The sequence below is a fragment of the Ciona robusta genome, chromosome 2 (assembly GCF_009617815.1).
Source record: "Ciona robusta chromosome 2, ASM961781v2".
NCBI lineage: Eukaryota > Metazoa > Chordata > Ascidiacea > Phlebobranchia > Cionidae > Ciona > Ciona robusta.
The window spans coordinates 3435606-3452421 of record NC_143236.1 but is presented as its reverse complement, the minus strand read 5'-3'; the positions used below and the strand labels follow the sequence as shown (position 1 = coordinate 3452421).

The window sequence follows — 16816 nt, the reverse complement described above, 5'->3', positions numbered from 1 at the left end:
AACATAAAAATACAGAGAATTATAAAACCGTATCCTCACAACTCCCATATATAGACCATTGTTAAATGTTTAAAACACGATCACGATATTTGAAAATTATGTGCTAAAGGTGTCCCATCTCCCCCCATCCTACTATACAAAAATATAAAACTGTATGCCGCCAATTAAAAAAATGGGGACATAAGAACAGTTAGGGATAGTTATGTGTTGGCAATAGACGGTTTTTAATAAATTGCCGGCCTTGTAATACAATTTTTGGAATGTCTTTGTAAACGCGTTGTATTGAAGGGGAACAATAGATTGGTATAACAAAGAGACAGCAACACGTAATGATAGTATTTATGTTCATGATCTTAGTTATACAGACTTCTCCATCTTTAAGTAAATTAGTGCAATTTTTTCTGGTTATAAATGTACATGTTAAAACTCATATTCAACCATAATTTTCATAATAAATTGAAGGAAATAATATTCACTAAAGTACTATACTTGGTAAAACTACTTACAGCGATTGTCCATAAATGAATAAACAGCGTCAATTGACTCACGACAACCATTTCCAATCAAATGTGATTTAACTGAATTAGACACGCATATGCACCGTCACATATATACAGTTGGCAGTCTTTAACTACCCAGGGTAATCCCCAAGTGATATTACAGGAAAAAATCAAAGACATGACGTAGTACGGTGATACAATATACCAATCTGAATTCTTCTATTGTTCGAAAACTAGATTTCCGTTGACGTATTGTCTGAATAAGTTAATTTGAAGTCAAACCCGTGGCGCAACATTAATCGTAGAAAATTACAGTATATGTCGCAATAAAGTGAGGGACGTTTTGTTTTTCAAGAGTTCCAGTTGGATTGCGATCAATTTTTTCTTATGTAAGTATATGTCCAAACATCTAACTAGAAGATTATAATTGTCTCTGGGAAACAAATAAACACCGAACATGTAATATCGTCGAGATATTTCTTTTTCTAATACTGTTTTTAAACAAACAATATAAAAACAGTATTTTGTGGTTGTACTCTTGTTTTATGCACGCTCGAACAACACGCGCTCTGTATGCACTCCCCATAAGAAAATAAAATATAGTAGGGTAATCCCCTAAGCATGGGTAATCCCCAATCGTAAAGTTTTTTTTTATTTACAATTTTATATTTTATTTCATTATCAAGAACAATCTTTGATTTTATTTTGAAGATATTTGATAAGTGAACAATGAACTCGCTAGAAATGCTTGGAGAGTACAGTAGTAGTTCTGATGAGGAATCAATTTCAATCAGTAAAACTAATACTGCGAGCTCTCAAAAGTTAAAGCTGGTTGTCCCGGACGCAATATGTGCTTTGTATGCCACAGAACAAACGAAGCACAACGATCCGACCAAACATCAGGGACGTGTAAGATCTTTTCAACATGTGAAAGGAAATTGGGCCACTTTCCTTTACATCCCTTACCCAGATCACCACTGTAATGAGCTGAGATCTTACGTTGAAGATTTGTTGCAATTTCAAGGCTTAGGTAATTGGGTATGTTTTATGTACAGTATAGTTGTTACAATAACCTTGGTATGGTTCTATATTGTAACTTAAGACTAAATATATTTTGAAAATCGTTTTTGTTTTAAATTTGTCAACAATATTGCCATATTGGAATGTTTTGTTTAGACAGCTAAAAACTTTATTTTTAACAGATCATTGGAAAATAGTTGATGATTTCCACCTGAGTGTGTCTCGAACTTCTGCGATTCCACATCATTTTATTGAACCTCTTGTTGAGGGAATTCAAGGCTGTGCCCAGAAATTGTCTCCAGTTCTTTTAAATTTTTCTTGTGATTTGAAATTTTATGTCAATGATGAAAAGACAAGATCTTTTTGTGGATTTGAGGTAAGATAATAATATATCTGGACGTAATAGGGCTAACTCTGGCATATATTCTCGCTTTCCTAATGTTCTGTGCCATAGGACCTTACTTTTAGATAATATATGACGTTATGTAGTTCTCTATATATTCGCACCATTTTATTTTTTAGGTTACATCACCTTTCATTCTTGCCAAGTTACATACCCTTGTGGACCACATAAACAAACCATTAAAAGATTACAAGTGCGACAGCTATTATGAGAACCCTTCCTTCCACATAAGTATATCTTGGACACTTGGAAATATCTTCGAACAAAATTGGAAAAAGCAGCTTGAGATATTTCAGACCCATTGGTCCGAAGTGTTCATTGAATCACCAGAGTTATTTTCTTTTGAAGCAAATAATTTAGTTTGTAAATGTGGAAATCGACTTTTCAAGTTTGAAATAAACTACAAATCTTGACCAGGCACATATAGGCTATGCATAATTTAAACCAATCATACTACTATAGAAACACGTTATACAAGTTCTGAAATTAAAGATCTTCAGTACAAAATTGAAGCTGCTTATGTATATCATATTATCCTTGTGTTTTACTTTAATAACAATAACACTCATCTATTTGTTTCTGTGTACTTCTTTTAAACAATCTTCAGTAAATAAAGCTGATTAAATTTGTTTTCTTTTTCACTGACTATATCAACACAAAATCTCAACGAAATAAATTTATTTTTTCACATTCTCTGCCTCACTATTATCAAGTTGTTTGAGCAATCGAAATAATCCAGCAGCTTCCCTTATTCGGCTGAATTCGATGCAAAAGGCTTGGACCTCAATAAATAATTCTGTGACGTTTAAAATCCGGTTTCGAATAAGAGATTGAAGAAAAACACAAACAAGACGCACCAAGCGATTCTGTAAAAGTAAGTCCTGTTATATCAATCAGTTCATGCATGGTGAACATACAGTAGGCATTAAACAATATAATATCTGTATGTTAATTCCAAACATTATCTGTATGTAAAATGTTTCACAAACCTGCATGTACTTGTCTTTGATAGTCTCACACGTTGAAATACAATTAGAAATATAAAGATGAATAAACTCTGTGGGCAAGTCAACAGCTGTGGTCAAACGATTTACAACCTGCACAAAAAACATTAATTATAAAGCTTAAACACATTCAAATACAGGACCATGAAATTGTGAAGTATTTACCTCCATTGAATGCAAAGACATTTCCATATTAACCAACACTGTGAAATACTCTGTGATTTGACTTGATTGCATGAGCATTAAAAGTACTTCAATTGCAACCAGAGGGTTGTTTTCCACAAGATCTGGCAACCTTAAGAGGTGGATCAGTTTAACAAAAGTAAAAAGAACACACTAAGTTTAACACTAATAAGTTTTCTCTGTATATTTAGACTACTATATACTTTGTCTGGTGCTGTACCACAGTGGATAAGCGATGGCATTGTAAGTAAAGATTAAGTGTTCGATTTTCAGTATTGAGAGGCTTACGTGTATTTTGACAAGGCACTTAATTAACAAACATTACTTTAACTCTCTAAATTCAGTATGACTAATTATTAAATCAGATGTAACACCCTGGGTATCGGGTCTGGGTATAACTCTGGCCTAAGTCCCAGATCCCAATGTCCTATGCTGTTTTACTCTGTAAGACCTTAGCCACATGAATAAAATAGGTATGCCAATATGCTATACTGTTGTAAATAGAATATATATCTCAGTTCAACTAACTTGGCGGGAGTTAGACCAACATGGTACACAAGTTTCTGATCATTGTTTAGCTCTTGTAGAAGTTGATTCTGCTGTGGCACTGTTAGTGGATTTTTGAATGCTTTTGCCATGAGTCTCTTTACTTCAACACCTAAATAATACCAATTGTTTTACAAACTTGTTATAAAAAATTGGGTATTGTTTTTTTGATTTTTTCTTAATGTATTAGTATTACTGACAATTTACAACCGATAACAAAACACTAGGTTGGAGCAATTACCATTAAGTGAGTATGGAAATTGGAAACATACATTCACTATGTTAACCAGCCATATCGAATAAATACCTGTGTTTATGTTCTGCCCCATGCTGGTGTCCCACATGAAATTGTGCCAAGAATAATCACTGGGATTCATCCAAACCAACTCATCCATGCAAGGGTGAAGAGGAGGAGCTGGACGAATAAACTCCGGACGAAGATTCTGCATCATCGGAGCTTTGTGACCAGTGAGTAACGATTCAATCACTTTTTGTTTCGATTTGGCTAAAAAAATCATTGGTATTTTAGATAGCTTATATGCTATGTAGGTCCTATGAATTAATGGATATGTTATATAATCTATCAGGGTTTCCAGCTCATGGCATTGTATCTTTTAAAAGACAAAATAACAGACATTAGTAGTTAATACAATAGGGTAAAATCAAAAGGGTATAGATTATGGTAACCATAGAAATAGGACAAACTGACTGTTTCTCAAAGAACCTCATAACTTTGAAATGTTGAACTGGTCACAAATTCACCATGGCTTTAAAATAGGAATCCTAAATTGATATTTTAAAGCTTTTTACCATTTACAGGAGTAGTGTCCAAAACATCTGGATTTGAAATAACACAAGATATTCCAGCTTTGTTTGTTGTAGGAAGTTGTGATTGTTTCTCAACTAGTGATAACTGAAGACCACTCAAATCAAAATTATGGTTCGACCCACTTTTATTTGATAGGATTGTTGTTGGTGACTTCTTTAGAAGGTCTTTATTTGGGCCAGCTACTAACTAAAAAAGTAGCTTTTATAACAAACATTGTACTGCTAAAATAGCTTTTTACCTAAAAAAGAACTGTGAAGTGTGAACTGTTGGTACTATTGGTATTATATGTTATACTTTAAAGAGATTAGGTTTTTTACGATTTTTTATCCTAGTTTTTAAATATGAATGAACAGATTTAAAGTTTCTAGATATATTCTATATTTTTACAGTTTACACTATTCACATTACAATATGTGATATAAAGCGTGAAAAGTTTTCTATCACCTATATTAATATAATAATAATAACTTTATCACCTGTGAGAGAAAAGATTTTTCCTGTGGAGTGAGTGCTGGTATTTTACCAAACGCAGTTGGGTAGGAATGATTTTTCGAGCTCTGTTCATCTTGTCCACCAGGTTGCAGTAGATGAATAAACACCGGAGCAAAAGGATTGGCAGCCATGGGCTCGTTCTTATACATGTCAAAGAGTAAATAAATAGCAGCAAGTCTTTGGTGTTGGCCGGGTAGGAGGTCTTTGTGTTGTAACAGAAGTACCACTGAGGAACCAACTCGGAAATGATCCTGAAAAAAGTTGATTTAATTTCATTCACAATATACTCCAATCATCTAACAATATGAAATCCAATTTGCTTTATTGGATTTCAAAAGAAGTATTAAAAACAGACAGCATTTCATAAAAAATGTAAAGTTAAAACGCTAGTTTTACCTGTTTATTAAAACCTGCTTTTTGCAAGGCTGGCGAAAAGCTTTCAAATTGTTGATTTGCTATCTCTTCTTCTTGCAGAAAACCCAATAAGTTGCTTAACTCTTTCAACGACAGTGACATTGTTTAACAATTGCTGATTAAAGTATGTTGAGTCTGACTTGATGAACCTGTATTTGATAAATAATACACCTATTACAGAAAGTATCGTAATATTTTTATTATTAAACACTGATTCCTCCACTACCACTTCGATTTGTTATGATGACGCCAGTAACACACTTTCCAACTGACCCCGTTTCACAAATGAACTTGCGACGCTTCCCAACCTAACCTAACTGCGATTTGTAAACAGAACAAAAAAGGCAAAATAGTTACGCTTCACCAGCGCTACATAGAAACGTCAGTGGCGTTTCGGGAGGAAATAATTCATTTAAAATATTCTTTTAGTGTTCAAACACAAAAACCGAATGCTTTTCCCGTAGATAAAAATCAATAACGTTTTGCGCGCGTGCTTTCAAGTTCAGGTAATGTGTATATAAATCAAATGTAGATAAAGTTTAAACAATGTATATGTAGTTAAATATACATTGGTTTAAATCACCCAGAAAAACAATACGAAGCGAATAAACCTCACTGGTTTTCGCATAACAAATTTCTATTTTCTTTTTTTTTTGACTGATTACGCGCGAAGCACGTGAAATTTTTCTAGCGCATGCGCAATAATTGTTGTATGACGTCATTGTGAATCACTACTACGCTGTTTCGTTCTGAAATCGATTTGATGGTTGTTGGTAGGTGCGCAAAGAATACGTAATAAAGGCAATTCTTCTGTATTCTTGCGAAATCCAAGGAGCTCTTAGTTGTTGTACAGTTTATATATGACGTTGAAGCAATTATATTTTTTCATTCTCAATTAAACGTTGGAGCTATAGCACTTTAACGTTTGAGACATTTTTTCATTTACTATCGTCATTTTTTAAAGCAGCACAGCTGAAGTTATGGACTTGGATTCGAGTTTATCTGTAAGTGAAAATGACGAAATTGTAATGATCTAAGTGTAAACATGGCGGTTTTGTTTTTGTTTACTATTTTGCTTTTTCTTGAAGTCCTCTATTATGATACTGTTATAATGAACATGTGTATTATGCTTAAGTGCGCGTTGTGTTTTGATGATATTCGTATTTGGATTTTGCAAATGATCTCTGATGTTGTTTATTTGAGCTTTTGTGTAGTTTATAAGTTGGATGTAAATATAAAGAGTCCGACAAAGATAGCGAAAAAAGTCTTCTATGGTGGGTATACCCTCGCGCTCATAGCACTAATGTGCATTTCATGACATAGTTTTTTATTGAATGAATTTATAGTACTAACATATATCTTTTCTTTCCTTATTTGGTAATATGATAGACTGAATTTTGTGATAAACTTGATGACCCTACACATTCTGATCACAGCTGTGTGAATGTTTGCACAAAAGGGTCACAAGATGATTGGGTGAGTTCTTTATAAGAGCACATTTGTTAAATATTTGTCATTTTTAATCGATTGGTTTGTATTAAGAAGCTCCCTGTAAAAAATCACTTTTGTTGTTATCAAAACTTAAAAAACTCCTGAAAATATTGAGCTTTCCAAAGAGGGTTTCTATTCTATTAGTGCTTTTGTTAGTTTTTCAATATGATTGGTTTGTTTTACAGAAATATGTTTAAGACATATCCACGTTTAGCTATAGAATATTTGTCTGTTGTCTGAAAAACTGCTCATTTGAGCTAAAGACTCATTGAAATACCAGACCCAAGGCGGCAAAGGATCTTACGATTCTTCTTTTTTTGAAAGAGCAATCGTGTGTTTGAAAACATAACAAACTGTAGTATTGTTTCTCTGAGCTCACAAATGCCAGATGATGTGCAGAGCCCAAGTAATACCACTAATGATGCAACACTGTATAACCTGGGCAACAGTGACATGCGTCGTGTGAATAATTGTGATGAAAACCTTTTCATGTTTGTGGTAAGAAGTTCAATTTATTTGTGCACTGGTGGATAGTGGCTCAAGATCACTTTGTTTTTATTAACAAAAGCACAACAAAAAGATTTACTGCTGAAGATAAAAAAAATAGTTTAAATTCTATATAAAACTTAACTGATTATATGTTTCATTTTTTATATGTATATATGGACGGTATTTTCTTGATCAGTATATCCTTGTATTTAATGGTTTGGCGCTGCTATATATTTCCAACATTATATTATAACTATGCCTATTTTTAGGATCAATCTGACAGCAACTTGTCAAGCGCCATGTTATTCAACAACGAAGCTGAAACAGCCTCTCATCGAGGATTCAAACCACGAAAAAGGTTGTGTGCAAATTGCAGCACCAGCTACCACCCTGTCCCATTGCAGTTGTGCCAATTCAACTTTGAACAAGCGATGTACATCTGCGCACAAGACAATGTACGAAAGTGCAGTTTAGAATTTTTTAGTGCACAATATTAATATTATGTGTTTTATATATTTCAGTGTCAGTATCCATTATTTGAGGAAGACTTGACACCTTTCATTATTAATCACAATGTGTTTGAGGCAGTTAATTCAAGAAGAAGAAAAAGAAAGAAAACAAAGCGCCCATCACATAACGAAAAGAAAAAGCGTCTCATGTTAGAGTCCCACCATGCACAAGTAGATGATGATCTAGAAGATCTTCCATCTATCCTCCCATTTACATCATCCTTAACGAACGATTCCAACATTCCCTATTATGATGGTGTAACCGAACAAGAAGCTAAGATGATCTTAGACAGCTTAACTTCTACACCTGAAAACACCAGCAGTGATTATTCCGGGAACGATGTCACAGATCATACACTTACACCAGAAACAGAGTTAACTTTTCAATCAAACCGTAAAATAAATATTTTCCATTCAGAAGAAATACAACCAGTCATTAAAGAACTATCCGTTTTGGAGTCTGCTCTCTCATCTGAGGCACATTTTTCAGCACCCAATAATGATCCAATATTGCCGGAACAAAATTTGCTTGACGAAATATGCCAATCAATGGATGTTGATTTTATGACAGATAATGACATTCAGGTCAAAGATAATAAACTTAAAAACTCTGTAATCTTAAATGAACCTGTAGCGCATGCTAGCATGGAAGACTCTGCAAGTATAATACTGGAGGACACAACAACAAAACAGCAAGAGGATCAAAATGTAACGGACTTTAGTGTGATTAGTTCAACTGTTGGGTTGAACTTGCCAGAAGATTCAAATGCTAACTTAACTATAGAAACTGTTGCATCGAATGTAGTTGAGAACATTGACGCAGATGATAAAGCTACCTCACTGTTACAAACTTCTATTAAAAATGATAAAAATATGGAAATAGGTAGAAAACCTGAAGAAAAAGAACAATTTCTCAAAATATTTCAAACTGCTATCCCCAATGTAAAAGATATTGAAAAGTATCCAACACCTGAAGAATTAAACAGCGGGGACAGTTTAAAGGAGCTTTGTCTTCCACCAAAATATAAATACAACGTTCAATGGCAGAATAAACAGAACAGTTGTTGGTTAGATTCGATTCTAACAGCCATCATGTTCAGTGTTAATATACGAGCTGCTATCAACTGTAATATGGGGAAATATGCCACGTTTCATAGGTGTGTATGACTGTATGTTAGTTTATAAGAACCAAACCACAGCTGTCTAACTTTTGGTTGTATTGTTAACTGATTAATGCAATGCAAAATTTTAGGCCTACCTTTGGCTCAGGTTTGGTGCCTATTACTGTTTTTGATTAAATAACCTGAAAATGCCACCCTAAACCCTTATAAAGTTGCCTTTTAGTGAAGTTTTTTTCCGAAAGATAGCTTTGTTACAACTTAAATAGGCAGTTTGTTACAACTTAAATAAGCAGTATCTGCCTACTAGATTTGATCAATAACAGTTTTGCATTCCCAGGTTATGTTCGGTTTATGATGTTTGTCAGCAAAAGCATAACAACCCTGCAGCTGAAGATGATATTTCTCAAATCTTTTCCAAGTTAAACAAAGCACGTACACGTGTGCTTGATCTACTGCTTCTAAAGTTGCCTTTTCTGAAACCGGGTAGGATATTTCTATTTGTATTTGTGTGGACCAGGGTTTGTAATGTAAAGCTGCAATTTGTATACAATAGCCCAGAAGCTTAATGTTTTTATTTTATTTAACATTTATGTTTTCTAACAGGTGCTCATGAAAGCTGCTTTGAACTGTTCCCAAACATCCTCAAATTGGAATCCCTTTCGCATTTATTTTCACTGACGCTAAGGTAAGCACAATTACTTAAGTAGGCTGTACTTAGCAACAGCATGGTTTATTTTATTTTACCTTAAAAACAGAGTGCTAGACATAGTATCACCTATGTTTATAAAGTTAGGTTGCCATCAACATGTCACCCCAGAGACTCCTAAAAGCTAACATTACACATATGTGTTTTTACTTTATAGCAATTTAACATTACAAAACAGGTGGGAATTTGAGTGTGATGAATGCGAATATAAGAATGTACGACGAGTAACAACTAATCTTGTATCTTTCCCATCAACAACCCCTGACTTCCATCCACTCAATGCAACGTTTCCACGATCTTGCTTTTCATGTTCAGCTTCAGACCAAGTTATGACAATGGTGATGGAAAAGTAAGTTGTTCTATTGTGGAATTACAGTTTAAATATTTGGCGGAATTTTAATATTTTTGATAGAAAAGTTGTATTCTGTCTTTTTAACCTATCGTTTGGCATGAGCTTTTAAGATGAATGGCCCATTAATCAAGGAATAGAATAACTTTCGGTATGTATTTTAACAAGAAAATAATAAAACAAAAATGAACTTTATATGTACAGATTAAAACCTTAAAAGAAAACTCATTATTTTATTTTAAATTCAATTTCCGATACTGTTATATGTATATTATAAACTAATATAACATTTTTATCATAGGATTCCACCATGCATAATGCTTCACTTTGAACAAGGACTCCCACACAACCGATTCAAGGTGTTGGATTTTGGTATCCAAGGTCACTTGTACTCCGTAACTGCAGTGATTCAATACATTACGTCACCATTCAACCACTTTATATTGTGGGTGCGGGATTGCAAAGGTATTACTTACTAGATATCTGTTATTGGGCGGCATGTTAGTACCCTTGAGATTTAGATCAGATTTTGGGCATTATCTCAACACTAAGATTCATTACCTTATTTTACACATACTTATGAATTGTGTAGTATGGAAAAGAGGATTGAATCGAAAATTGCCTAAATATTGTATTTAACTCAGTTCATGAAGTAATAGTTTCTGTATTATGATTACGAAACAGTTTACATACCTTTAAACATAGATGAAATCATAACACAAACATTTAAAAGCTTCATACCCTTGTGGTAGTTTAAATATAAAAAAACCTTGCCCAACTTAACAATATTCCAATATACAGCTAACAGGTGGTTGTGTTGTGATGACCTGAAGCCGATATCTCTGTGGCAAACTCGGCCTCCAAAGATTCCCCCTCGCGAAATACACATGGTGCTATGGGAGAAACAGGGTTTAACGATGATGGAAACACCCGCCGATCCAACTACCGACACCCGTCATTCACATTTGCAACAATTTGAGAATGAAGAAGCAATTTTATTGGGTAAGCTTTAAGTTGAATTACAGTAATAGATAGACAATGGTTTGTATAAAATATGTAAAATATGTTATAGACTATTGATGGATAGTCAGCAAAACTTCTTGTGTTTTAGCGAATACTTCAAATGTAACATTTGCCCAGGGTATTTATGTGTTCGTTTTAATGATTCTATATTAGTGAACTTAATTGGGCTTACATATTTAAATATTACTTTTTATTTAGTATGTATTTTTGTTCAAAATTCATAAATGCTCTAGGTGAAGAAATCCCAGCTGAGTTGTTCAGTCAAGAGCAACCGATGGAGACGATCGTAGTTGAAGATACAGAAGATCCAACCTCATCCTCACAAGATGATGGACCCAAGTATGATGCTACAAAATCCACAGAATCAAAAGCTCAAAAATCACCATTAAAAACAGAACAAAAGTTTCTTAAACCTAAACTTAATACACCAGAAGATATCTGTGATAACATTGAACGTGGTGCAGTTTTAAATGAAAAAATTGAAGATAAAACAGAACCTGGATCATCATCCTTGTTTGAAGATTCTATTTTTTCGATCAGTTCTAATATGAGTTTAGACGATGTAAATAGTGTTCATTCTTCTTCTATTCAATCTGAGAGTTTGGAAGAATCTCCTGACAGTGTGGAAGAACCTTCCGAGGATATGGAAGAAATTTTTGAGAGTAATGTGACAGAAGATATCTGTGATAACATCAAACATAGTGTAGTTTTAAATGAGAAAAATGAAGATATGAAAGAAACAAGAGCATCTCCCTTCCCGTTGTTTGAGCATTCTATTTTTTCAATCAGTTCTGCTATAAGTTCAGAAGATGTAAACAGTGTTCATTCTTCTTCTATTCAATCTGAGAATATAGAAGAATATGATGAGAGTATAAAAGCACCTTCTGAGATCGTGGAAGAACCTTATAAAAGTGTAGAAGAACCCAAAAGTGTAGAAGAACCCAAGAGTATGGAGGAGCCTTCTAAAAGTCAGAAAGAACTTTCTGAGACTGTGGAAGAACCTTCTGTGAGTACGGGAGAATTTACTCAGTGTGTGGAAGAACCTCCAGAGAGTATGGATGAACCTTCTAAAAGTATGAAAGAAATTTTTAAGAGCAATGTGAGAGATATCCCAAATAACATTGAGTGTGGTGCAGTTTTAAATGAGAAAATTGAAAATGAAACGGAACCTGGATCATCTTCCTTGTTTAAAGATTCTATTTTTTCAATCAGTTCTAATATGAGTTCAGACGATGTAAACAGTGTTCATTCTTCTTCTATTCAATCTGAGAGTTTGGAAGAATATGATGAGAATGGGGAAGAACCTAAGAGTGAGGAGGAACCTTTTCATAGTCAAGAAGGAGAACTGTCCGAGAGTGTGGAAGAACCTTTTGGGAGTAAGGAAGAATTTTCTGAGAATGTGCAAGAACCTGCTGAGATTGTAAAAGAATCTAAGAGTATGAAGGAACCTTCTGAAACTCTGGAAAACCTATTCAAGAGGGTAAAAAAAACTCATGGAATTACCGAAAAATTTACTGAGTGTGTGGAAGAACCCAAAAAAACTGTGAAACGACTTTCCGAGAGTGTGGAAGAACCTTCTAAGAGTATCAAAAAAATTTTGGAAAGTAATGCGACAGAAGATATCTTTGATAACATCGAACATAGCGTAGTTTTAAATGAGAAAAATAAAGGTATAATGGAAACCAGAGCATCTCCCTTACCAATGTTTGAGCATTCTATTTTTTCAATCAGTTCTACTATGAGTTCAGAAGATGCAAACAGTGTTCATTCTTCTTCTATTCAATCTGAGAATATAGAAGAATATGATGAGAGTATGAAAGAACCTTCTGAAATTGTGGACAAACCTAAGATTATGGAGGAACCTTCTAAAAGTGTGGAGGAATCTAGTGACAGCATGGAAAAGCTTCCTATAAATGTGAAAGAATCTGCTGGGAGTGTGGAAGAATCGCATGAGAGTGACAAGGCAACTCATGAGCGTCCGGAAGCAACTCCCGAGAGTCTAGAAGAATGTAGTGAGAGTGAGGAAGACTGTATTGACAGTAAAGAACAACCTTCTAAAATTGTGGAACGACTTCCGGGAAGTGTAGAAAAAATTCCTGAGAGTATGAAAACATCTTTTAAGAGTACGGAAGAGTCTACTGAGTGTGTGGAACTACCTTCTAAGAATATGAAAGAAACTTTCGAGAGTGAGGAAGAACCTCATGAGCCCATGCAAGAACTTCCTAAGGTAGAAGAACCTCCGAAGCATTTCGAAGAACTTGCTGGACTGGTCAAAAAAACTTTTGAAAGCCAAAAAGAACCTCTTGGAAATGTGAAAGAACCTGTCGAGATTTTAAAACAACCTTCTGAGACCCTGAAAGAACCTCTTACCTCTTTCATTCCAACAAAAGTTGATCCGGATCAAGATGTAAGTCTGGATGTTATGAAAGAAGACAATGAGATTAAAATGTTTTCTTTGTCGGATCAACTGACTATGAGTTCAGATGAAAATGATAAAGAGAGGCAAGAGGAAATTCTTCCACTTCCTCAAGATCTTGCTGGTGAAGATGTTGTTCTTCCAGGCTTGGATGTTTCTAAGGAAAAGAAGAGAGTAGTGATTGCTTCTGTAGTAGTTTCTCGTGATAGTCTGGCTTCTTCAGATGAACAAGTTCTTTCCAAAGATAAAAATGAAAATAAACCTAGTGATTCTAAAGTTGATCTACAAGATACTTCATCAGATGAAGATATGACATGCACATGTTCTGAGGGCCAGTTATCAAATGTCACCCTAATAAATATGAAGAAACAAGAAGGTAAATGTCCTAATGCAAAATACCATGTTAAAAAGGCTGAAGATTGTTCTCAAATACCAACCATAGAGCAGTTAACCAGTCTAACTGTGGCACATGAGGCCTTTCTTAGGGCATCAAAACTTGGTATACCTGTGCCTAATGTTTCAATGTCACCTGAAAACTCGCCTCCTCCACAATGCAAAATACATTCGATGGAAATAGGTAATGTTATCTCTCCACCAGACCTTACTATCAAATCTGAATCAGTTAAAAAGAAAGATAAAAGTGGAATAAGGAATATTAATTACAAGGCTTTGAAAGAAATGCAAGATATTGTTCTACCAGTTTCTTCCGCAAGTGACAGTGATTACTCGTATGAGTTGCAGAAACTGGCTCAAACTACTAGTTCCAACCCACCAAAAAGACAATCGCCATTTTTCTCAAACAAATTACCGCCTCCAAATCCACAAACACTGCCCGCAAGAATTGTCATGTTACCTGTAGATGTTTGTTCACAATCGCAGCCTGTAACAGGAGGAGTAAGAACAGAACCACCACCAGTTTTACTCTCTTCAGCATCTCGTAATGGACTTATTGAGAAGCCAATGAAGCATTATAACTCTGTGGACTTTCTCAAACTGAAAAGTGGTTTTGCTCCGAGTAATAGCAACCTTTTAAGTAGTTCAAGAACACATTTTGAATCCTACAAACCAAAGCGATCATTTAAACTAGCGGGTTATAAAAAGGCAGATCTTAAAAGAAGAAAATCAGAAATCATGCACAAGCCATACCAGAATATCAGATCAAAGGAAAATACCAAACCTACTAGAAATCAAACTCCTCTACCTACACCATCTGTGTTAGAAACTGTGGACAAGACATCAGAGCATTCTGATATCTCTGATTTACTGGGCGATGTTGATAGTTACAGTCATTCAAGTGGGGCAACATCAAACTCTAATGGCTCAGAGACCCGTGCCCCCTGGACCTCATCCTCTTGTACCAGCAGTCAATATCCAACACCTACAGGCAGTCTCTCCGGCAGTAGCACACCTCGTAATTGTAGCCCTGCACCATTTGTGCGGTATTCTGGTATTAAGAGTTCCAAACCAGATGGTTTGGATGATTTAATTCACGATTTAGAACTTGATTCACCGGATTCTGTAAATAATATCGACGCTGATACTTTTTCATTAAACTCAGTTGGTGATGGTGCTAATAATGAACAATTTGATATTCTTTCATTTCTCGAAATGTAACTTTCTATATTGTGATCCATAAAGTTCCGTTGTTTTTTAAAAACAATTTTTTCATTATGTGTCTAAAAAAACAAATAACTTTTTTCATTATGTGTTTAAAAGTGAGCCATGCTTTTGACAATACCTATGATCACTGCATTTAAATAAAATGTCGTTTTTTACTGTTCTTATAAAGAAGGCTGTTGAGGTTTGAACTAAGTAACTAGGGTAGCACAAAAATGATAACTTTAATTAGGTGTACGGGTTTACACGATCTGCCATCAACGATTTTACTTTGATGCAATAAATTAACCTGGTTAACATTTTACGTGACGGATTCGCGAAGGGAATTCCCCGTGTGATAGATTCACGTTTCCTGTGCAGTCAGTGCAGAATGAATATCACATGAGATGTTCGTGTGAACCGCGGGCAGGCGAGCGAATGACGGTTTATAATATAAACGTGTTAAATTTAATATTTTGGTTAACGATTTAAGTATACTATACATCAGAACATTGTTTTAGATTGCGTATAAGGTAAAATACTTTTAGAAATAGGTAAATTCTCTTGGTTTTAACACAATTTATTTTATTAGGGAGTAAAATATATACAATATTAAAACAGTCTCAAAAGGTTAGTACAAGATGGTGCAGCATATATTACGTAACTGCACAAGGGCGTTTTCACTTTCATCGAATGCTCTGGGAAGACTCAGCGGGAAAACTGCCATAGTCACGGCCTCCACTGATGGCATTGGGTTTGCGATTGCCCAGAAAATGGGCCAAGATGGTGCACATGTTGTTATTAGCAGCAGAAGACAAACAAACATTGATAAGGCTGTTGAACAGCTAAAGGAACAGAATCTAAGTGCATCTGGTATGGTATGTCATGTTGGGAAGACTGAAGACCGATTAAATTTGCTTGAAAAGGTAAAAAATGAACACGGAAGAGCTGATATACTCGTATGCAATGCAGCTGTAAACCCATACTTTGGCCCTATGTTAGAAACACCTGAAAACGCTGTTGAAAAAATATTGGACGTGAATGTAAAATCTACATTCATGCTCATTAAAGAAGCATTACCATTGCTAAAGGCAGGAAATAACTCATCTGTGCTTATTGTATCTTCTATTGCAGCCTACCATTCAATGGACCTACTCGGAATGTATTCTGTAAGTAAAACTGCTCTTGTAGGATTAACCAAAGGTCTTGCTCCTGAACTTGGGAAAATGAACATCCGAATCAATTGCCTTGCTCCCGGGATCATTAAAACGAAGTTCAGCAGTGCTCTGTGGAAGAATCCTGCAGCGGAGGAGCAGATTGTAAAGCAGGTGGCTCTCGGAAGAATTGGTCATCCGGAAGATTGCGGAAATGCAGCTGCTCATCTTTGTTCTGATGAAGCTTCCTATACAACAGGAGAGTGTGTCGTCGTTGCTGGAGGAATGGCTTCAAGACTATAAGCAAAAATACTTTAATTTATATGTATATTATCGATCAGGGCCTTTATGTTTATTGTTTTGCTAAATAGTTCCTAATTTATTCAGTACTTTATATGTGCTACCTGCTGTATGAATGTATATGCTATAAAATGTGCTGCAAAATACGATGTATAAATAATTTTAGAGTAATATGTTGTCAATGTCATTTTTGTTTGTATCATATATTATGTGTAATTATTTCAGCTAATTTTTCTTACATATTACAGGAAATGTGTATGGTTCGCTGAAA

General features: G+C 34.8%; 3 protein-coding genes and 1 pseudogene across 8 annotated transcripts; 3 read left to right on the top strand and 1 right to left on the bottom strand.

The window, feature by feature from the left end:
• The first annotated feature begins 1149 nt into the window (after nucleotides 1–1149).
• On the top strand, nucleotides 1150–2613 carry LOC149740204 (U6 snRNA phosphodiesterase 1-like). The gene is made up of 3 exons (XM_089872056.1): nucleotides 1150–1530; nucleotides 1703–1896; nucleotides 2043–2613. The coding sequence occupies exons 1-3, from the start codon at nucleotides 1230–1232 to the stop codon at nucleotides 2334–2336; spliced, it is 789 nt and encodes a 262-aa protein (XP_089728182.1). The 5' UTR covers nucleotides 1150–1229; the 3' UTR covers nucleotides 2337–2613.
• LOC149740203 (CCR4-NOT transcription complex subunit 11-like) lies at nucleotides 2585–5605 on the bottom strand. The gene is made up of 8 exons (XM_089872052.1): nucleotides 5374–5605; nucleotides 4962–5228; nucleotides 4467–4671; nucleotides 3964–4161; nucleotides 3639–3768; nucleotides 3093–3222; nucleotides 2913–3020; nucleotides 2585–2789 (listed from the first exon to the last, which is right to left on the bottom strand). Exons 1-8 carry the CDS (start codon nucleotides 5491–5493, stop codon nucleotides 2601–2603), a joined length of 1347 nt encoding a protein of 448 aa, XP_089728178.1. The 5' UTR covers nucleotides 5494–5605; the 3' UTR covers nucleotides 2585–2600.
• A 481-nt stretch (nucleotides 5606–6086) lies between these two features.
• On the top strand, nucleotides 6087–15286 carry LOC149740202 (uncharacterized). 5 transcript variants are annotated; one of them, XM_089872023.1, is made up of 11 exons: nucleotides 6088–6395; nucleotides 6781–6867; nucleotides 7207–7380; nucleotides 7641–7826; nucleotides 7893–9037; nucleotides 9339–9484; nucleotides 9605–9686; nucleotides 9886–10056; nucleotides 10358–10521; nucleotides 10858–11058; nucleotides 11313–15286. In XM_089872023.1, exons 1-11 carry the CDS (start codon nucleotides 6372–6374, stop codon nucleotides 15107–15109), a joined length of 6177 nt encoding a protein of 2058 aa, XP_089728149.1. In that variant the 5' UTR covers nucleotides 6088–6371; the 3' UTR covers nucleotides 15110–15286. The 5 variants fall into 5 exon arrangements, with proteins under 5 accessions (XP_089728151.1, XP_089728152.1, XP_089728149.1 ...); XM_089872025.1 differs by lacking the exon at nucleotides 7207–7380 and having other exon boundaries at nucleotides 6087–6395; XM_089872024.1 differs by lacking the exon at nucleotides 6088–6395 and having other exon boundaries at nucleotides 6402–6867; nucleotides 7068–7380.
• A 153-nt stretch (nucleotides 15287–15439) lies between these two features.
• On the top strand, nucleotides 15440–16788 carry LOC149740201 (dehydrogenase/reductase SDR family member 4 pseudogene; annotated as a pseudogene). The gene has a single exon (XR_016384379.1). The product of XR_016384379.1 is annotated as a dehydrogenase/reductase SDR family member 4 pseudogene (transcript).
• The last annotated feature ends 28 nt before the right edge of the window (nucleotides 16789–16816 follow it).